The sequence below is a fragment of the Lytechinus variegatus genome, chromosome 1, assembly GCF_018143015.1.
Source record: "Lytechinus variegatus isolate NC3 chromosome 1, Lvar_3.0, whole genome shotgun sequence".
In the NCBI taxonomy this organism is placed as follows: Eukaryota; Metazoa; Echinodermata; class Echinoidea; order Temnopleuroida; family Toxopneustidae; genus Lytechinus; species Lytechinus variegatus.
The window spans coordinates 27,397,813-27,420,945 of NC_054740.1; the positions used below are offsets into that span (position 1 = coordinate 27,397,813).

General features: G+C 36.8%; 1 protein-coding gene across 1 annotated transcript in view; it reads left to right on the forward strand.

Annotated features, from left to right (window-relative positions):
* The window catches only part of LOC121410391 (ATP-dependent DNA helicase Q5-like), a 31,231-nt gene that overhangs the window by 3,305 nt on the left and 4,793 nt on the right, over nucleotides 1-23,133 (forward strand). The window contains exons 3-16 of the mRNA XM_041602444.1: nucleotides 448-888; nucleotides 1,385-1,602; nucleotides 2,764-2,935; nucleotides 5,774-5,865; nucleotides 6,965-7,198; nucleotides 8,088-8,226; nucleotides 9,723-9,762; nucleotides 10,303-10,361; nucleotides 13,169-13,260; nucleotides 13,535-13,631; nucleotides 14,285-14,386; nucleotides 14,824-15,921; nucleotides 16,648-16,887; nucleotides 17,334-17,406. Coding sequence (XP_041458378.1) covers nucleotides 448-888; nucleotides 1,385-1,602; nucleotides 2,764-2,935; nucleotides 5,774-5,865; nucleotides 6,965-7,198; nucleotides 8,088-8,226; nucleotides 9,723-9,762; nucleotides 10,303-10,361; nucleotides 13,169-13,260; nucleotides 13,535-13,631; nucleotides 14,285-14,386; nucleotides 14,824-15,921; nucleotides 16,648-16,887; nucleotides 17,334-17,406 — 3,097 coding nt within the window. The remainder of the gene's footprint in view (nucleotides 1-447; nucleotides 889-1,384; nucleotides 1,603-2,763; nucleotides 2,936-5,773; nucleotides 5,866-6,964; nucleotides 7,199-8,087; nucleotides 8,227-9,722; nucleotides 9,763-10,302; nucleotides 10,362-13,168; nucleotides 13,261-13,534; nucleotides 13,632-14,284; nucleotides 14,387-14,823; nucleotides 15,922-16,647; nucleotides 16,888-17,333; nucleotides 17,407-23,133) is intronic.

Consider the following 23,133-nt stretch of genomic DNA (forward strand, 5'->3'; position numbering starts at 1 on the left):
TTCTCACATACTCAAATGGAATCTTCCCATCTTTTTTTAAGGTAAATGGGGACCTGGCAAGATTTATTCCCTAAAATGCTTGTGTAATTTAAAAGGATGCCAAGTTGAAGCAAGGGGTAATGATATCCAAGTTCTTTGCAGCACAGAGCATAGCCTACATGTGCCTACCAACTGTTCATATTGAATAAGAATATTCATATTTGGTTGAAAGGAAAATTGCCATTTTTACCTGTGCTTTTCTCATTTAAAAAAAGGTTTGATGATGTAATGAAAAGGAGAGTTTAAGAATGAACTTGTTTCTGGAAATTTTTTAGTGCTTTGTCCTATTTCTTGTCATACTCTCAAGGTATCACAATGTAAGATGTGCTTTTTAAGAACTGTGTGTTATTTTTTTATACACATATCAGTAATATCATTGAGAAAATTGCATTTTAAATTCCCGAACAGATGGTGATCTCAGACCTTTGCAGCAAAAAACCAAAGATCAGGATGCTCTACATCACCCCAGAAACAGCAGCAACCTCCACCTTCAAGACCATCCTCAAGAACCTTGATAACAAAGGGTTGTTCAGTGGCATCGTAGTGGACGAAGCCCACTGCGTGTCACAGTGGGGCCACGACTTCCGACCTTGTTACCTCAAGCTGGGGGCACTCCACAAGGCGTACCCTACCGTTCCCTGCGTCGCTCTCACCGCAACGGCCACAGCGAATGTCCGGAAGGATATCGTAAATGAGTTGCATCTGAGAACCCCCGTTGTCGAGTTCAGGGCGGGCTGTTTCCGAGAGAATCTCTTCTATGATGTGATTTACAAGGATGTCCTGGAAGATCCCTTGGGTCACCTCAAAGACTTTGGGCTGAAGCTGCTGCAGAAAGATGAAACTCTTGGGGTAAGTGAATGAGATTGAGATATGAATAAAGTAATCCCCCAGGTTCGTCTCAAAGATTTTGGCCTGAAGCTGCTTCAGAAAGACTAGGCAATTGGGGGTAGATCAGAAAATATAAAGCTTTTACTTTGATACCTCATTCCATTTCTTGTTTTGTTGAAGTAGCAAAAAAGTAGAGTACAGTAGAGAACCAAAGTGTGATGTCTGCAATTTTCCATCTTTGTATGAATTTCAGCATCTTTCTGTATTTTGGTAGAACATGATAAAATACTCTAACAACCCGAAGTTGGTGGCTGGGGGCCCAAGATATGACCTCATGAATACAGAATCAACTCTACTGAAATCAATTTATCAATGGCCTGGTTCTAAATGATGTGAACCAGGCAAATAATACATTGACTTCAGCTTGAAGAATAAATCTGAATAAAGCTTCGAATAATTCCTCTTCCTCAATGACCAGGCCCACCCGGAATGAAATATTTTCTGTTCATGCCTCCAGGATGCGTCGGGCTGTGGAATCGTCTACTGCCGGACCAGGGATGCCTGTGTCACGGTTGCAGGGAGCCTGAGCCGACAGGGACTGACGGCGCGGGCGTACCATGGAGGAATGAAGGCTGCAGACCGGACGTCGGTCCAGGAACAGTGGATGAATGGCAAGGTCAAGGTCATCGTAGCAACCATCAGCTTTGGAATGGGTGTAGACAAGGCGACAGTGAGGTAATGTTATGTGATGATAAGACCTAATGGGTGTTTCATAAAGCTGTTCGAAAGTAACAAATGACTTTAATAATAATAGGCAATTGTATCGTGTCATCTATCTATAAACATCTATTATGAGGAGCATTGTTATTATTATTACCCCGACTGAAGCTCGAGCTGCCTTTCAGCGCTCGTGCATTCAAGAAAATAATCCTGCCGGTTACGCATTCATCTCACATGGTTTGAGTGCACTACAGTCTGGATAAATTTCTTGCTGAAGGAAAACATGCCATGGCTACGATTTGAAACCATGACCCTCTGTTTGGAAGGAGAGAGTCAGAACCACTAGACGATTACGCGCCCACTTTACGCACCACTGGTGACCCTTTTTTTGTATAACCTCGTATATCCCTATGTTGCTGACTTCCCACCTAAGAACATGTTCCAGTCGCACGTAAAGTCGTGTAAAATTACAAACAGCTTTATGAAACACCGACCTGTATCTCAAATTTAATGCTTCATCAATACTCAGAGCTGCCAACCGTAATTGTGAAACAATCCTATTCTTTATTTCTTTTTATCTTATTTTCAAGCCTAAAATCATATTTTTCTATGAAATTTTTGAAAACATATAAAAAAATTATCATTCTTATAATTTAAAAAATCCTATTTAAAAGGGAAATAAATCATATTTATTGTCACTTTCCCCTTATTTACCCCACTAAATAGGAGAAAATCCTATTTATTTGGCAGCTCTGAACACTTAATACTTCTATAGGAAGTTTAACTGAAAGCTACTGGTATATATTTATCAACTCCAACTTTCATTACAATGTGTTACCCATTCTTTTTCCAGCTAAACTACTGAGACACACAATCGTTGTTTGGGTTTCTTATTTTCAGTGACATCTCTCATCCTCACTAAATAGCCACCCCCCCAAATTAAGAGTAAAAGTTATGACATGGTCAAGGATTCAAGTTTGTCCAACAGCTGTAGAGTCTTGACCAACCACTCAGGGTTCACGTGAGAAAGTGATGCCTCTGAGAACTTTAGACATCACAAAGTGAAGTTTACAGATAAAATATTTGAGCTTAATACAGAGCTTATTATTGTCACCGACAACATCAGAGTATTCGAGTATAGTCACAGACTTACTCCCATATATTTGTGCCATGCAGGTTTGTGGCACATTACAACATCCCCAAGTCTATGGCTGGCTACTACCAGGAGTCGGGTCGAGCGGGACGTGACGGTAAACCTTCCCGATGTCGTCTCTATTACTCTAGGCAGGAGAGAAATCAAGTAGCTTTTCTCATCACACAAGAAATAGCATGTGCAAATAGCAAAAAGGTATGAAAATAATAATTTTAATATTGATTAATGAACTCTCGTTGGAATGCTCCCCAGGGAGTGGAGAAGGTGCATACATTGTATGCGGGCATGCAAAGATCCGATGACCGGGGTGATAATTTGTCTGTAAAGCGCTTAGAGACGTCGTTCCGATGTATTAAGCGCTATATAAATGCGGAATATTATTATTATTATTATTAAAGGTCAAGTCCACCCCAGAAATATGTTGATTGGAATCAATAGAGAAAAATCAGACAAGCACAATACTGAAAATTTCATCAAAATCGGATGTAAAATAAGAAAGTTATGACATTTCAAAGTTTCGCTTATTTTCAACAAAATAGTTATATGAACGAGCCAGTTACATCCAAATGAGAGAGTCGATGATGTCACTCACTCACTATTTCTTTTTTTTTTTATTGTTTGAATTATACAATATTTCAATTTTTACGAATTTGACGATTAGGACCTCCTTGCCTGAAGCACAAAATGTTAAAATAATGGAATTCCATGTGTTCAGGGAGGAATGAAACTTCATTCCACATGACAATGACGAGAAATGAAAATATTTCATATTTCATATAATAAATTACAAAAGAAATGGTGAGTGAGTGATGTCATCAACTCTCTCATTTGGATGTAACTGGCTCGTTCATATAACTATTTTGTTGAAAATAAGTGAAACTTTAAAATGCCATAACTTTCTTATTTTACATCCGATTTTGATGAAATTTTCAGTGTTATGCTTGTTGAATTTTTCTCTTTTTATTCAAATCAAGTTTTTGTTGGGGTGGACTTGTCCTTTAATAAATTGAATGATTAATTAATAGGTATGTCTGCCGGTGACACAACATTTGATCCGGTCTTGATTTCTCAGAAGGCATAGGGTTAGAGTTTTGATTGTAATAGAGTTTTTGGTTCAGAATAATGTAAAGATACGCATTAGGGTTTATTTAGTTTTGGATGTTAAGTTTTATGTTTGGCTCAATGTGCAGATTTTTCATGGAAGCAATTGTTGCGGAAGCAAATGTCATGGAACCTGTGTGCCTGTAAGGTTTTTACAGGTCTCAGTCAGTCAGTCAGTCTGTCAGATGTGACATTAACAAAGGCAAACTCTTAGGTCCGAATTCACAAAGGTGGTTTTTAAAACCATCGGTTGAACCAATGATTTATGTAGATTACCTGTATAAATTACGCTTCTTTACAGCATATATAAAAAATGTCCAATGCTGATGCACGCTTTTGTCACATGCCAAATCGATGCCTGTTGCCATGGTTAAGTACGCTATTTTATTCATGAGTCCACTGTTTGGAGAATGGCCTCATTAATTCAAGTCGGTGGACTCATTAATAAAATAACGTGGATAACCACATCAACAGGCATCGATTTGGCATAATGTGACAAAAGCGTGCATCAGCATTGGACATTTTTTTATATATGCTGTAAAGAAGCGTAATTTAGGTAAATCTACATAAATCATTGGTTCAACCAATGGTTAACACCACCTTTGTGAATTCAGGCCTTAACGATCAGTTAATATAAAGTGATTTTGTGCACACCCAAGAATAGTGTAGTGTATGTTCACAAACGTTCAGTCCAACCATCAAAATATATCAGGAATCGGGATCAACATATTAAAGTAAAATTCATATATTTTTGCACACTGGAGAAGAAGGCAAGACATGGGGATCCAAGTGGTGTCTGGCCATCGTCCGATGTATAGTTGAACTTGAAATACAGAGATGCCAACCCTCCCGATTTCATCGGGAGGCTCCCGAAAATTCATCCCAACTCCCGCCCTTACGATTACCATCCTTATCCTCCCGAAATTACGATTTTTTTGCATTGATCAAATTGGATTGGAAGTACATGTATCGTCTGCTAGCTTTAGCATGTATTAACTCCATTACGTTCGCTGCTACTAAATTCTGTGTGAAAGGTAGACAAATAAGGAGCAGCGAAAAGCTGGTGCATGTGATATGCCCAACGGGAATCCACTGTGCACCAGGCCGGTAGGCCCGGCTAGCTTCGCGAGGCGTGTGCGCTCGCGGCCACTGGATTTGTCGAGTCGTGCGGTGGAATACCGGTGTGTGATTTCGGCGTATTAATGGGTTGATATTGACACGAAATGGCGGAAAATCAACAAAAGACGACCAAGAAATGGTCTCAGAAGTATAAGACTGAATACAGTCTCCAGTACCTGTGTGTTCGGAAGTCGGAAAGAGGAATTTACCATGCATTTTGCGCAATTTGCAGCGTGGACATTTCAGTTGAGCAGGGAGGTTGTGATGATAATTCGGAAGCACTTAACGTTAGGGAACAAACGGCATAGGCCCACGGACATTGCAAAGACAAGATCTTCGAGCTCCACAGCCTCCACTAGTATCCTGTTGTCTTTATTTCACCAAGCAAGGGACCAGCGCTGAGCTTTTCTTTACTGGATTTATAGTGGAACATAACCTGCCTATAGCCGATAGTGATAATTCCTCCTTATTAGTTGAACAGGTACTTCTTTTTTTACTTTGTCCCCTCATTTTTTTAACATGTAAAAATGCATATTTGATATTTTTTATGTTAAAAAAGTGGGAACAATGTTTATTTCAAAACATGTGAAATGCCCCAAAATAAGGGTCAGATTGCACCAGAGAGCATCTAGAAACCCAGAGCTTCCAGGGCCCTAAGGCGGGCCCTGGACCCCGGCCGCAAGGGTCGAGCGCTCCGCGCTCGAGATGTGCGCTACGCGCACATAATTTGGTGGCAGTTGCAAATCCTCCCTAATTCTGATTTCCAAAAGTTGGCATCTCTGGAAACATCTCATTTCCCTTATTTATTTTCAGAGAAAGGCGAAGTATTCGGCATCACCCGTCAAGCCCAGCAAGGCTCCAATGCAGAGTTTCGAGGCACTTGTCAAATTTTGTGAGGAAGCAAAGTAAGATGAAAACAGTCAGGCCTCAATTCTCAGATGAGGCTTATTGGAGGGGGTACAAGACCATGGAATGCAGATTTCATGTATAACTGCTTGATTTAGAATATATTTACCGCCCTTTGCTTCTAGCGTGCATTTATGATTTAACCTTTTTCAGTGTACGCTCTGAACTATGTGTGAAATCTACATAGTCCATGGATTTGTACCCCTCCTTGACAAACATCTTTTATGAATTTGGCCTTGAAAGGTTTGAATTGTCAGGAGAATTAGAATTTAGTCGAATGATTTAAAACTTCTTTGATCTTTTTTTGGTGTAGATATGTGTATGTTCACTCCACATACTGATGTAAAGTTACACATTGTTCCTTAAAAATGAAAATGTGCAGAGGTACATATAGATATTATTACATATTATGATGATTATCATCAATTATGGAGATTTTAAAGTTATAATCAAATTAAATGTTTAGCCATATCACAATTTTTATTTGGAATAGATCAAACCAAACTTGTTAAAAAATAGTTATCAAACATTATTACAGTATATAACCTTGTTAAGATGAAAATTAATGATTTATCTATTACCCGGTAAATGGAATTGGCATATTTAACATAGCTCTGATTACAGTTAACTTATTAGATAATCTATTAATATATTTCTTGCGATATAATTCAGTACTTATTTTGTACTTTTTTATACATTTTATTGTATTGCAAAGCTATTTTATATGTAGTTCATGAAAAGTAAAGCCATTTTATTTTTATTATTAGTTTAGTTTAGTTTACTCCAACGATGTTGTAGGACTAAGCCTGTTCATCGATTAAAGTAGGATGTCTATTGCTGCTCTCCTTCAGACAAAATTAAATGCACTACTTGTGTTGGCAGGGAGGGGTGGCAGGAGTATTTTTACAGCAAAAATTCCATGAAAAACACAAGAAAATAAACAATCACTCAAAATCGTAGGCAATCTTCTCTCAATGCTTATTATTATTATTACTATTATTATTATTATCATCATTATCATCATTAATATAATTATTATCATTATTATAATAATATTATTATTATTATATAATTTATTTCTGATATTCTTACCTGTAGATGCAGGCATGAATCCATTGCCAAGTACTTTGATGACAAGCTGCCCTCGTGTGGCAGTATGTGTGACGTCTGCAAGACGCCGAAGGTCGTGAAGAAGCGCATTGACGAGATGCAACGTGGCATAATGGGTGGACCAGCGAAAAAAAATCATATGGGACGGACATATATAGAGAAGAACCCCCTCAATGTTCATGATGATGAATTGTATGGTGGTGGCCGCTATGGTAGAGATGTGTAAGTATTGTGTTTATTTACATATTATTCAGTCTTCTTTTATTTGGGGTAGCCCTTTCAATAACAATTACTGTTCTAATTAAGGGCCCTGTTGACAGGTAGAGCTGCCAACTAGTACTCATTTTCAGTATTTAGTAATGAAAAATGAGAAGAATACTGATGGTTTCATGCAAAATACTGATTTCTAAGTTTCAGTTTTATGTGTTGTCCTATGGTATTCTTCGGAAATACTGATTTCCTCACCAAAAATACTGATTTTCTACTTTTAATATACTGAAATGCTCTTGTTCAAGTTGGCAGCTCTGGACAGGTACAAAAGTATGATGTAAAAGGAACTGTAATTTAGAACTTTAGTTTTGTATGAATATTATTTTATTTTACGGTAAATGTGCTGGAAGAATTGCATGCGTCTGTATGTACTTTTGTACATAATTTCATTGCAAATATTGGCTTTAGCACATTTTATATACCCGTGATTTTTTTGTTTGTTATTGGTTAAAATGAATTCAGTGTCCTGTTTATAATGATGAATTAAAAAGCTTTTCTAAGAAATAAGAAAAAAAGTCTAACAATTATAAAAAGTGAAAAACAATAGAGATTGAGGGAAATGCAATTAAATTCATAAGAAGTTGATTATGATTTATCAAAGGAAATTTGTTGAAAATAGTACAAAGGGTATGTAGACCAATATTTTCTCATCATTTTCATCTTTGAGGCAATTTGTACCAGAATTTGCTCTCATGACCAGGAGGTAATTTCATCTTTGAAACTTGGATTTTGGTTTGTAGACTTTTTGAATTTTATTTGTGAAATCAGATCCAGAGGTGTTGTTTTGTTTGTAACAAGGAATATAAAATATGAGGTCCAGTGTTCTGTTAATCCTTTGTAGTACGTACGTTGGCACGAAGAGAAAGCCTGCAGACTGGTCCGACGATGACGACTATAACACAGATGAAGATGATGATGATGACGGTAATCGTTCTGGAATGAGAGATCTTGTGCAAGCGGAATTCAGGAGGAGAAAAAAGGTGACTGATAGGTGTTGTTCACAACTTATCCCATCACAGAAAATACCTGGCATCTTCTGGGCTCTGTAACACAAAGGTTTGCGATGAATTGCAAATATGAAAGAACCGCACCGATTGGTCCCTGGTCAGTATTTTAAACAGAATGCGCTTGTAACATTGATATTGATTGGTCAGTCAATTTAGCGATTGATCGCTAATCTTTGTGTTACAGAGCCCTGGTCAGGAATTTTACCTCATTCAAGAATTGTAGTATGCTTTGGCATTGTGTCATTCTACACTTTGCCGCTCTCCAACCTGGCAGGAATCAAACTTGAAATGCTTGTATAATGCATTGTAAAAGTTTGATAGGGTAATAATGTCCAAGTCCTTGGGGAGCACATGCATGTACGGGTAATATGATATGCCCTGTGCAAGAGCTCTTTATTATTGTTATTATATTATCTAACCAAATTCATTCATATGCAGGGGTTTGGAATTTGGAGGGATGCATGAATAATACCAGGGTACAAGCATTGATTTATGAAAGATTTTATAAACTGAAAGAATTAATCTCATTTCATGTAGTTTCTTTTGATATAAAAATCATGGAGAAGGGGGAAAAGGGTCTACTTTCATGTGACTTTGATGGAGATATCTTCATTCGGGGGGTCACCATAAAGTAGGTCAACTATTGTGACTTGGAAGACATGATTCCCGACGAACAATTGAATCATTCGATTGTTTTTTCAGAAAATAATCGAATGGTAAAAATGACAATCGTCCCAGGCCTAATAATGATGTGATGATGATGAGGATGGTGATTGTGATGAGATAATGGTGATGTTGATGGAGAGGATGATGATTATAAAGATCATTGTGATGACAGTGGGTGGTGATGGGTATGATAGGGTTCCGGAACATTTGCTCTGGCGACAATTGCTCCGATGGAAAATCTGCACATTAAGCCAAATCTAAAATCTAACCTCCCAAAACTAAATAAACCCTAATCCTTATTTTACATTGTCCTGAACCAAAACTCTCTTATGGTCTGGAAGCCAATGCCCTCGGAGATATTAAGACAGGAGCAGATGTTGCAGGACCATATGTAGTGTCATCGGTGATGGTGGTGATTTAAGATGATGATGATGATGAAAATGATGCCTGGGGGCCGTTTCATAAAGCTGTTCGTAAGTAAAGAGTGACTTTAAGAACGACTGGTGATCCTTTCTTATGCGCTAGACCATCGCAAATGAATGTACCATTTACAGCAAGACCGGATCACCAGTCGTTCTTAAAGTCGCTCTTAACTTACGAACAGATTTATGAAACACCCACCAGGTGCAAGGATAATGAAGGTGATGATGGTGGTGGTGATAATGATGGTGATGATGTTGGTGATGATGGCGATGGTTATGATGATTGATGATGATGATGGGATTGTGTATATTGATGATGGTGAATAATATTCTTTTTGTGTAACTCTAATTTTGTATCTAATTATATATCATTATTTGCAGAAGAAAATAAAAGCAGATACCCAAAAGACAGAGGAAATAGGTACGTTGTTTCTCAAGTCATTTACTCATTAAAATAATGGAAATTGAATTGAGAAACCATGTCTTTCAATCATTTTATGCAGGTCTCCCCCAAACCCCCTCACAACTTACAAGCAAACTACCTATAAAATGCATAAAAAAGTACTACATGTAGAACTGCTCAGTGAATTTTTGTTATGGACGAATATGTTGAATTTTTAATTCGTATTGTCAACAATTATCAATCAGAAGCTGTAATTCACCATATTGTATTTTTTGGGGGAAATATTCCTGTTGATTTTACTGTAAATTATTGAAAATTTACAACCCCTATATCTTTAAAGTTTTATCTTTCTTGTTTGCGCCAATTGATAGCATTTTCATACAGATAAGCTTTTCAATTTTACACATTTACAAATTTTGCAGTGCCATTACATATTATCGCTTACTTATCATAATATTTACATATATCCTATATATTTTACTGATACATTTAAAACCATTGTATTATGATTACTTGTTATTGATTTTCAGTTTCTTTCTGGTTATCTTTTTTCTTTAGATCCAAACTGTAAATTGAAAAATCCTCAAAGCTCCAAAGTTCCAGGACTTACTATTAAGGTAATGAAAAATGCAGATTTTCTCAATTAAAATTTCACTTTTGGTCTGTCATGCTTGATGCACAATGGAATCTTTATTGTACCCCAGCGAAACAAAGTTTAAAGGGGGTATTTATCAGTGTATGGCTGGGCGGCCGGTCCGTTGCGAATCTTGCGCATTGAACTACTTCCTCTCAGTTTTGAACTGATTTTAATGAAACTTGGAACACATAATGGTGTTGGGGTGAAGAATACACACTTTTCGCATGTGTTGGAAATTGTGTTGCCATGGTAACAGCAATTTATAGACCCAAAATTTTGTAAAAATCTATTGGTTCGAACTACTTGATTAGTTTTCAACCAATTCTCATGAAATTTGGCTCACACATTGGTCTCAAGGAACAGATGTACAGGACATAATTTTGCATGTGCCAGAAATCGCATTGCGTTGGTAACAATATATAATATGTCAAAAATTAGGCAAAAATTTTATGGTTCAAACTATTTCATCGGTGTTCAACCAATTCTCATGACATTTTGCCCACACATAGGTATTGAGGTAAAGTTGGGCAAGACATATATATTTTTCGTCACGTGTTGTAAACTGTTGCCATGGTAACGGCATAAGGCAGGGGTATTAATCACCTCCTGTGATAGCTCTAGTTTTGTCCATCAAAAAATATGGGTAACAGTTCCAGTAGTGCAACTTTACATTAGGTCATGCTATTTCATTGTGAAGAAGAAAGCACATACATCTAAAATTAATAATAATAAATTGGTACTTACATGTATGTAGCGCATAATCAATTTAAATTGCTCTATGCGCTTTATACATGTACAAATTGCTCTCTAACCCTGCTTAACTAAAGTCAAGCAGCCCAAATCATTCGATGATCGAATGATGGCCATCGTTATTTTTATTTTCAGCATACAGATTAATTGTAAACAAGCAATTAAAGGAAAAAATATGAGAATCTCTAGTTGGAAAAAGACCCATCATCATTGTAAAATGTCATGCTTGATTTGCTGATTTCTCATCAATTACACAATGTCTTTCAGAATCCTGTGACAAATATATTTTTTGTCCATACATACACACACACTGCAGACACTTGGGTTGATAGCATTCTGTACGAACTACTTAACAAAAATTGTTATTTCTTTTTAAAGTCTGTCTTTAGCTTTTGTAAATCCCCCAAATTTTGTTATGACTATGTATATCAATTTATTACTAGATTATACGAATGTGCATGCCCTAAAAATGTTATGATGGGGAGGACAAAAAAGTGTTTATATAGGATAAATTTTGTGATTTTTCGTGAACATGTATTTTTATTGGTTGCCCCATCAAAATATCATCCATCTGTGTCTGCATGGTTTTTCTGATCGATATAAAACCTATTTAAAAGCACGGACTGGACTGAAAATTTCAGGATATAATCATTTTCTGTAGCTTCCTAACATCCAATCTCTTTATTTGTAAGATAGATGCTCCAAGGGCTCTTCTAAAGGAAAATAGAAATATCGCCAGGAGAGGGCACTAGATATGTTTTATATGAATATTTAATTTTTTTCACAGAGAATAGGCTTTCGGAAAAAGATCAAACAGCTACTGCAAATTTTTAAGATTTTAATAGTAAATGACACTCAAGTATAGTTTAGATTAATTATCCTTTACTAGAGCTAAAGTAAGGCTATAAAGGAAACCAAGAAGCGAGAAGATAAGCAATCTTTTTGGAAAGAGTAAAATGAGAGGAACAATTCAAAATAAGTTTCATCAAAATCGGTTTGAAATTATTCATAAATGTTATTCGTCAATCTTATCGTAAGAATAAAATGAGAGGAGCGATCTAAAATTTGTTTTATCATAATCGGTTATAGAATATTAAAGTGAGTTATGAAAGTTTGAAAAGTCTTGTTGTACTTTCTATGGGGATCCTCAAATTGGCAAACATACTGCAAAATGTGGACAACTCTCCATTTGTTTTCTACTCAAATTTTCAGATTCAAATTGCATCTTGCCTCCTGAGCATGATATGTGTCATTGGAAAATATAATTTGCGCGACATATGTTAAGGTCAGGAGGAGATAATGTGAAATATTAAAAAATGAAGGGGAAAATCTGAAAATTTGTGTACAAAACGAATGGAGAGTTTTCCACAAAATCAGCCATTTTGAAGCATATTTGCCAGTTTGAGGATCCCCATAGAAAGTACAAGACTTTTCAAACTTTCATAACTCACTTATTCTATAACCAATTATGATGAAACAAATTTTAGATCACTCCTCTCATTTTATTCCTATGATAAGATTGATTCTCTCCTTGTATTTTGGTTTCCCTTTAGAAGCAATTGTACATCTTAAAGATAAATTCCAGTTCTGGTAACGATCTCAAAATGACTTTTTACAGAATCTTACCGGTATATAGTGACCACCCAAGTGTCTGTTTGTATGAATAAAAAATATGTGCCAAAGGATTCTGGAAGAAATTGTGTAATTGCTGAGAAATAAGCAAAATAAGCGCGGATTCAGTCACTTCCGTCGGTCTTTATTCCAGCAATAATAATACAGTGTCCCACGTGTGCCTATCTGTGTTGGCGATCTTCAGTGTGATTGTATTTTAGCTTAGATTTTATGATTTCACAAAGTTCAGTTTATGTAACTGTACCAGATCTAGATCCACGATGATATAGTCATACTTAACCTTGGTTTTACAGACTTTCTCACGAAATTAGTGAATACTGCAACTACTATCATTTAGCTTTAAAAGTATGTCCATTGATAATTGGAGATAAAATCACATTTGAAATGCATTCTTTGTCCCATCAGGTGAGAGAACATTGTATGCAGCTTCTTGAGAAGGCTTTGAGAGCAAACATCAATGCTGCCTTCTCTGACGAGTCAAATGGTCTCACCTCCAAGTAAGCCTTACTTTTAATTATCTTTAAGTTTGATTAAGTTTAACTTTTAAATTAACTTTTAAAGCGTTTGCAGTCCCCAGTTTGATTTTCTTCAGTGTAGATTTCATGATTTCACAAAATTCGATTAATTCAACTGAACAAGATCTTGATCTTGTGTAATTTAGTTAAAATTGACCTTGGTTTTACAAGCTTTCTCGTGAAATGATTGTTTATTGCAACTGCTTTCACTTATCTTTTAAGCTTGTAATATATTTTATTTTGAATCCTTTTTCAGTGACTACAAAATCCAAAGGTGTGCAATATCAGCTGAGTACTCAGCCATGGAAGCAGCCAAGACATGCAATCTATACAAGGCAAAAGTATTTGGTCAGGTAATAAAAATAAATAAATATATATAGCACCATCAGAAGTATGTATAGCACCATCTATGTAGAAATAATCTCAAACATTTGTTGATCTTATTCAATGATTTTTTCCGTTTCTGTACAAGCGCCTTGTTCCAATGGTTTCGTTCTCTTCTAACAAGATGTATTTTGAGGGTTAACAAAGAGAAGAAAAGAACACCTTTTTGGGGCCATTTGGAGATTTGATACCAATTTACGTGTATAGTGCCTACTAAAGTCTGACATCCATTAATCCTAAAAGACTGAGGAGTGGGGGGGGACGTCAAAATATGCATGTCCTTGATATTTTCCCTCCGTGTGTTTTCACAATAAGTAGATACCGCATTGTTTCATGAGCAAATTTTACTTTTGCATGTGCAGTTTCGAAGTTACCTCATTTGTTGCATTATTGTTGTTTTGAGTTTCATAACCGGCACATCTCCATTTGATACCTAATTGATTTAGTTTCTTTTTTTGAATAACCTGATTGGGTTTATATATCACTTCCTGAAAATGGTGCTAAAATATGACAAAACTCAACATGACTCTACTTGGGGGCTCTTTTCATATTTCCTCACGTTCTATTTTCATATGATATGTTGTAATTATGAATATTTTTATATTCCCCGTCTTTTTAATAGGTTGGAGAAATAGGTAAGAAGACAAAAGAAGGCCGTCTGCATGATCTCTTTATTTCTGTGACCGATGAGGAGGACACATTGAAGGAACCTCTGTCATGCACGGTAATTCATACTCCAAAACTGTTGTCTTTGTATTCATTTTTTTTTCTTGTTCTATACGCCTCACTGAAACACTCGGTTGATTTACGTGCACAAACATTTCATTTTTGCATGTCATTTTCGGATATACCGCTAATGAGCCCGTTTTTCACTTTCCAAAACAGAAGATAATAAGAAGGCGAAGTGAAATAAGACCAAGTGGGCATTAGACTAAATGAAAATTAGACTTTAAAGGTATTAGACCAAGTTTAGTGTAGGACCAAACGGATATTAGACCAAATTGATGGTAGGCAAAACTGGTTTAGCCATGTGGTATTTGACTACCTGAGAATTGGTTTTAGACCAAGTGAATATATGCAATGCCAGTCAGTAGGAGCTCTATCATGTGATATCAAATTTGTGATGTATAAAGTGTTCTTTTCATGTTCTATACCCTGTAGGCTCCATCAAGCACTGCATCCGATGGCCCAAGGTTACCAGCGCTTCCCGGGTTCTGCACGGCGGCGTCTCTGCTTGCTGCCAGCGCACCCAAGAGAGGTGAAGACAACTCCAGACAGACGACTCTAAACTTTGGGCCACCTGCCAAGGGAAGTGGTCTTAGAAAGAAAGGGGAGGCCCAGACCAAGGTGAAATCGTCAGGGGGATTCGTGAAGGCATCAGCTTTAGTGATGTCGGATGGACAGGTGAAGAAGAGGAAACGGGAGGGGATGGATGGTGGCTTAGCAGCTGAGGAGGAGGGGATGGAAGGTCTGTGGATTGGTGATGCGGGAGCAGAAAGAATGCCTGAGGGTGTTGAAATGGACGATGTTGAGGGCTTTGAGGATGGGGACTGCGATGACAACCTAGGGTGCAGCTTCCTGGAGGGGGAGGAGTTTGACGTGGAGGAATACGATGCAGCTGATGAAGACCTAGAAGATAATGATTCGTTAGTGGACAGTAAAGTGGAGAGGAGTGACGGCAGAGACTCCACTACCTGTAGGTTGCCAATGAAAAAGAAATGCATGGAAACTATCAAACATATGGAAGACTGCAGGACTAAGGAGCAAGGTGAACTGACACACCATGACAACCTAATAAGCAAGATATCTACTGTTCCTGATGGACATCCACACCTACATGCTTCCGAAGCCACAAGGACAGGAGGACAATCAAGTGAAGTGCAATCGCTAGAAAATGGGTTTGATACTGGCATTACAGGTAGAACAGGTACTACAGACAGCACCATGACCAGAAGAAGTAGGGGCGCACTATGCTCCCAAGAGGATATCCTTTCTGAAGACTGTACAAAAAACAATACATCAGCATCATTGACATCAAAGAATCTGGATGTTGTCCAGAAAGAAGACAGTCTTTCTGTTCCAAGGAACAATCCTATAGTAGTGAAAGGGGCAGCAATAAAATCGGAATCTGGTGGGTTGATTGTTAATCAGAATGGATTTGTAGGATCTCATGGAACAACAAGGGACAGCTGCAAATCAGGCAATGCTGCTGACTGCACTCCGGGAGTAGGTGAAGGCACATCTTCTAGGGAGACAGAGGTAAGATAGACCTTCAACTTTTTTTTATGACACTTGGTTTCTGTTTATACACAAAGGTTAGCGATTAATCGTACGCTTGATTTTCACGATAGATTGTACATTGTAGTCAATGCAATAAATCGTAAAAAGTGTTCTATGATCATTGCTAAGCTTTGTGCTACGGGCTCCAGTATGTAATATACTTACTAGAAGAACGATAGGTGTATGGCTGTTAAGTTTGATACTACATGTAGTCAGTCCAATTCACCTGGTTCACTAATAACGATTTTCACTGGAACTCTTTGTACATAAACATCGATGTGGATTGGGCGTGGAGCAGAGCTGCAATGGAAGAAATCGATCGTTACTTCTCTTGAACTAATTACCCATGCCGTGATATGTGATTGTATTACTGTAGGAAGTAGTAAACAGAGACATAATTTTAGGAAGGTCCCATGTTATGGGAGTCAGATATTCATGTTTTATCTCATTTCAAGGTGAATTTTCTGAACATCTGGGGGGATGTTTTATCTGGTAAGCCCTGTTTATCCAACATTTACCATAGGAACTATGCTTCTCATCCAATCAAATCAAGGTAAGATATAAGATCTGAGAGTTTGTCAAACAAAAATGTTGATGAAACGCTCCCCTGTAATTTTTGTTTAAGTTCCCTTCTCATCTGTTTCTATCTTTACTTTCTATCTTACCTTTCCCCTCGGTGTCCTCAAAATGTTTTTACATTTGCAGATCAAGTCGTCACTTTCCATCAGAAGACTGAACCCTATGGACAACAGCGCCCTCACAGGTAGTCCAAGAAAACATGTGACCTTTGACCCCAAGGTTGAAGACAACGAGAGAGCAACGGGAGAGTCGTTGGAAGACAAACGCCAGGAGAACAAGATGTCGCAAGGGCTCAATAAGATCGTTGCCGACGCTGTCGTGAAGTACCTCACTCCCCACTACAAAGAAGGCAAAATTGCTTCCAAGGTGTGTTAAATTATAGAGGGAGCAAACTCACCAATACTGCTTGTGGTCTCTCATGGACTTTGTGTATAAATAACTAGTCTTCAAATAGATTTAGAATATAAAACTTATGTGATATAACGTTGTATGTAACGCCGAAAGTAAAAAATGATTTCCTTGGTTTTGCTAACATTCAAGACTAGATTGTGAATGTCACACCAATTGACAATTTTTTCTATTTGACTGAAATCATCATTGACATTAAGGAGACTGGTAATAACAATGTAACCAGCATACTTTATTATGGAAAAGCCAGCTTCCGACACTGCATTTGACAGTGTATTTTGTAGTAAGATGTAAGGCCAGCAATAAATTCTTCTATTCATGTTGTTCTTGTCATAATTATTATTATACATTGTTATCTTATTATTGATACCAAAATGTTACATTACGTTTTTTTTATTGTGTAGCCTCTATTCAAGTCTTTGGCAAGATGTTTGTCACATCAACTGACTGACAATAAGCTGGTCACCAAAGCTACAGGTAAGTTTTTTTGGTACTATTTATAGCCTTTCTAACCCAAAATAAATTTGTGTCAGGTACCCATTTACATCACCTGGGTTGATTGCAGCAAAATGTGGATCAGTTTCTGGCTGAAGGAAATCATGCTGTGACTGGTATTCAATTCCACAACTCTCTCTTTCATAGTCCAGAGACTAATCCACTAGAGCACAATGTTCCAAATGGTGTCCACATTCATCATTAAAAGTCAAGTCCACCCCAGAAAAATGTTGATTTTAATAAATAGAGAAAAATCTTACTTGCAAAACGCTAAAATTTCATCAAAATTGGATGTAAAATAAGAAAGTTATGACATTTTAAAGTTTTGCTTATTTAAAAAAAAGTGATATGTACAACTCAAATGAGACAGCTGATAATCTCCCTCACTCACTATTTCTTTAATATGTCTTGTTTGAATTATACAATATATCATTTTTTATAGATTTGACAATAGGGCCAACTTGACTGAATCATATACATTTTACTAGTAATATTCAACAATGCTCATTCCATATGTTCAGGGAAGAATTAATTGTTTCACTCGACAATGAGGAGAAAAATAGAATATTCCCTTTTTCATATGATAAAATAAAGACAAAATAGTGAGTGGATGACGTCATCAGTCTCCTCATTTGCATACCCACACAATGTGTATATAATTGTTTTGCAAAACTTCAAAATGTCGTAGCTTTCATATTTTACATCGATTTTGATGAAATTTTCAGTGTTGTGCTTCTTGGATTTTTATACCCCCGTCTATGGTATCACGCTCGGTGTCTGTCCATTAACGTTTCCTTGTTAACGTGATAACTTCAGTTTGACTTATTCTAGGCTCATACATGTAGCATGAATCCCAGGAAGCCATTTGATTTTTAGGTCAAAGGTCAAGGTCACAGTGACCTATTTTCATCTTACCTTTCTACTGTCCTTGTAAATGCAATAACTTCAGTTTAATTTATCCTAGGCTCATATAATTTGGTGTGTATGATACTAGCATGGATCTCAGGAAGCCTATAGATTTTGAGGTCAAAAGGTCACACTGACATGTTTTCCATCTTACCCTTCTGCAGTCCTTGTAAACACGATAACTTCAATCGCTGATGTGGTTTACGGTACACCATGTGGAGTGTTATAGAAACCGTGGATAGAAGAAGAAAAGAAATGGATAGGCGAGAAAGTGGAGATTTGAGATTAGAGTATTCTTTCTTGAAAGTAGTCCTGAAAAGGACTATAAACCTGAAGAGATTGATGAGTTGAGAACAGATTGAGAAGAGCTGATGAGGAGATGCTGGCTTGAGTCAGTGAGTAGAGATGATGAGTAGAAGCAGTAGAGAGACTCGACGTTTCGGGCAGGTTGACTGTCCGTCTTCAAGGGGGGAGTGTTCGCTCGGCGTGCGGTGGTACTTGTGGATTGCGTGAACGATAACTTCAGTTTAACTCAACCTAAGCTCATATAATTTGGTGTGTATGATACTAGCATTGATCCCAGGAAGCCTATTGATTTTGAGGTCAAAAGGTCAAAGGTCAAGGTCACACTGACATGTTTTCATCTTACCCTTCTGCAGTCCTTGTAAATGCGATAACTTTAGTTTAACTTAATCTAGGCTCATATAATTTGGTGTGTATGATAATAGCATGGATCCCAGGAAGCCTCTCGATTTTGAGGTCAAAAGGTCAAAGGTCAAGGTCATACTGACATGTTTTCATCTTACCCTTCTGCAGTCCTTGTAAAAGCGATAACTTCAGTTTAAAGATAAATTCCAGTTCTGGTAACGATCTCAAAATGACTTTTTACAGAATCTAATATAATGACCACCCAAGTGTCTGTTTGAATGAATAAAAAATATGTGCAAGAGGATTCTGGAAGAAATTGTGTAATTGCTAAGAAATAAGCAAAATAAGCGCGGATTCGGTCACTTCCGTCTGGTCTTTATTCTAGCAATAATAATACACTGTCCCATGTGTGCCTATCTTTGTTGGTGATCTTCAGTATGAACATTTTTCAGTTTAGATTTCAAGATTTCACAAAGTTAGGTTTATGTAACTGTACCCAATCTAGATCCTCGATGATATACTGACAATTAAGCCTGGTTTTACAGACTTTCTCAAGAAATCAGCGTTTACTGCAACTACTGGCATTTTTCTTTAACTAAAACTAGGCTCATATCATTTGGTGTGTATACTAGCATGGATCCCAGGAAGCCTATTGATCTTGAGGTCAGAAGGTCAAAGGTGAAGTCACCTTCTTCCACTTTTCTTGCTTGACCAATAACTGAATTTTCCGCATTACAGGCGGGCGTATTATGTGCTCTTGTTCTTTTTTATTCAAATCACATTTTGTTGGGTGGACTTGTCCTTTAATTTCACAGTTGTGCCATTAAAATTCATTATGGTGGAGGCTTGAGGGATGACAAACTTTTTTTTCCCAAGGTGACAAGATAGCACAGGCAGTGGATGAGAATTGAAAAATTAAAAAGAATTATTCAACTGACAAATGAATCCCTAGCGCAGGAAAGAATAAGAATTTATTGGTAGAACCCAGGAAACGGAATGTGTTGTTATCACTTTGAAAAAGAAACTCCAATTGATGCCTGGTGTTGAGTTCATCATTGTCAATGTATCTTATGATTAACAAGAATGGGCGACATTACAATAAAGGCATCATTTTCATGCATGTACATGTATACGAAATATGTGATTTCAGTATGTTCTTTTAAAAATTCCTCCTAGCCTTTTCTGGGTCTTCCCAACTGATAAACACAAGCCACCAACATTCATGGTCTTGTGATATCTCTCTTGTGATATCTGTAAACATCTAGAAATTAAAAACAACTGTCTCTTCCATAATATTTTACAAATATGTCATGTTATCGAATTGAATATTAGTGCTTGTAACTTCTGCATCACATGAAAGGTGAAGTTAGATAGAAATTTCACCAAGTAATCAAACTTTATCACACAATAACTGTACATTCCGCCACATTTTTCTCCATTCCTGCCTAAGTTATTATCATTTGAAAGCATCAGAAACAGATACAAAAACACTTTTTGGAAGGTTCCAACTACAGAGGGTTGGATGTACATACAAGCTGTGCTTTTTAGTCGGTCTCCTTCCCTTCCAATATCATGTGTTATTGTGTTGTACAATTTGATTGAAATGTTATATAATGTATATTTATAAATATGAAAAGATTAGAAGAGAAAAGAAATGAATTGAAATGGTTTATAGTTTATCACCACATGATAGTCATGAATTTAAGGACTATTTTTGATCTTTCGCTGGTTTATGGGGAGTTCTTTAAAAGATTAGTTATTGGCTGTTACATATATGAATAATTGTAAAAGAATTTTAAAAGGCAATTACATTTATCTATTAGTTATTTCCCTTTAAGGATAGCCAAGAATTGTAAAGAACATTCAAGAATGTCTTTTTATTATGCAGGCCTTGCCTATTTAAAAGGCCAAGGAGTTTTATTGTTGAATAAGGAAAAGCCAAACAATAGAATTGTATTGGTAGTGGAAATGAATAGGCTTAGGTATTTTGTTTACACTGTTGATTTCAATGAGGTCATTCAAGAGTGTTCTGGATTTTGACTGCTCCTGAAAGGAAGAACATTCTTTTGGAAGGCAATGCTAGAACTTTCCATTATAGTGCATTGTAGATTAGTCGAAATTTGAGAATGATCTAGAACACTTGTAATTAGTATAAAGCTGCAGATTTTTCAAGATGATCATCACATCATATTAGATCACACCATCACATCATATGAGATCACTTCACCAGATCAGATCAGAGCAGCTTATGCATCAATGAACTGTTTGCAGTTATTTTGAGAGAGAAATTATCAGTTCTCATCGAGATCATCAACATCATCAACCTGTTCAATGAACACGCTTCAACCCATGGATTGCTGAAATTGACTGTTAATCATCATCAACATCGTCTTCACGGACATTTCAACTCGTTGCAGTGACTCTTATTATTCATCGGACTTCAACATCAGTTTCATCATCGCCATCATTGTGAATTTTCGCCAGTCAACTGGGATTTTTATCATTTGGATTATTACTTGGATATACCATCATCACTTCGGGATTTTACATCGGACACTTCAAGAGATTTATGTAAGATCATTATTTGTTTTATTTTATGTATAATTATTTCCTGTAATAAAAAAAAAGGAAAATTTAAAACTTCATATTTTAAAATCTAATTGTTATTTGTTGCAGTATCGTAACAAATAATTTTGGGGGCTTGTCCGGGAAACAAAAACCAAATTTGTACAAGCCAGTTTGAAACTAAAACCAGTTGTCCGGGAAACGAAAACCAAATTTGTACAAGCCAAGGCAATTTTGAAACGAAAACCAAATTTGTATAAGCCAATTTGAAACTAAAACCAGTTTTTCAGGAAACGAAAGCCAATTTGAGACGAAAGTCAGTTTGAAACAAAAGCCAATTTGAATTGGAAACATTTTGGAAACATTTTGGAAAGTTCTAGAATATACTGTACTGTGTTATTACGTGCTTGTATTTGTGTATATTCACTATGGCTACATTTGATGTTGAAGAATTTCTTGCAAAGACAGAATTGTCATATGATCATTTGAAGTCACTGAAGAAAGATGATTTGATAACAGTTTGTGATCATTTGGGTGTATCTCTAGCCCCAGGTTTAAAGAAGGCAGAGATAATTGACTTGTTAGCTAGTCACATGAAGCTTACAGAGGAGTCTGAAACTTCTGTTATTGTTTCAGATGATGTTCAGATTCAACTTGCAAAATATGAAATGGAAATGAAAATGAAAGAAAAGATTGAAATGGAGAAAATAAACATTGAAAAGGAGAGAATGAGATTGGAGTACCAGTTGAAATTGAAAGAAATGGAGTTAGCTCATGCAAATACTAACTCTGCCAAAGATAAATCTCCCCAAGGCTTTGATGTGGCGAAGAACATTCGCCTTGTGCCAAAATTTGATGAAGAGGGAGTTGATACATATTTTGTGTCATTTGAAAAAGTGGCCAAGAGACTGAATTGGCCCAAGGAATACTGGACTCTTCTCCTCCAAAGTGTTTTCGTTGGAAAGGCTGCAAAAGTCTATTCTTCACTCTCTGAAATGCAATCATGTGACTATGCTACAGTAAAAGAAACAATTCTCAATGCATATGAGTTGGTACCAGAAGCGTACAGACATAAATTTAGGAACATGCAAAGACAATCAGGCCAGACATATGTTGAATTTGCTAGGGAACAAGAAATGATGTTCGATAAGTGGTACAGATCACTGAAAGTTGACAAAGATTTTGTTCACCTTAGGGAAGTTGTCCTCCTAGAAGAATTCAAAAAGAGTCTTCCTTTTGGCATTAAATCTCACTTAGATGACCATAGAGTTACTGAAGTCAGTAAAGCAGCCATAGTAGCTGATGAATTTGAGGTCACACATAAAGGTAGTGGAGATAGGCCTCCTTTCAAGAATTATTGGAAAAAGAAAGGTAAAGGGTCATTTGAATCCCACAATAAACCTAGTGAGGGAAAATATGCAAGCAAGGATAAAGACGCTAACAAGAATCAGGCTAGTGGGGGCACAGAATCAACCAAAAGGTCTGAGAGTCGTAGTTCCAAAATTTGTACTCATTGTCATAAATCGGGACATTTGAAAGAATCATGTTGGAAATTGGTTGGAATGCCAACCAAAACTAAGAAAGACATGG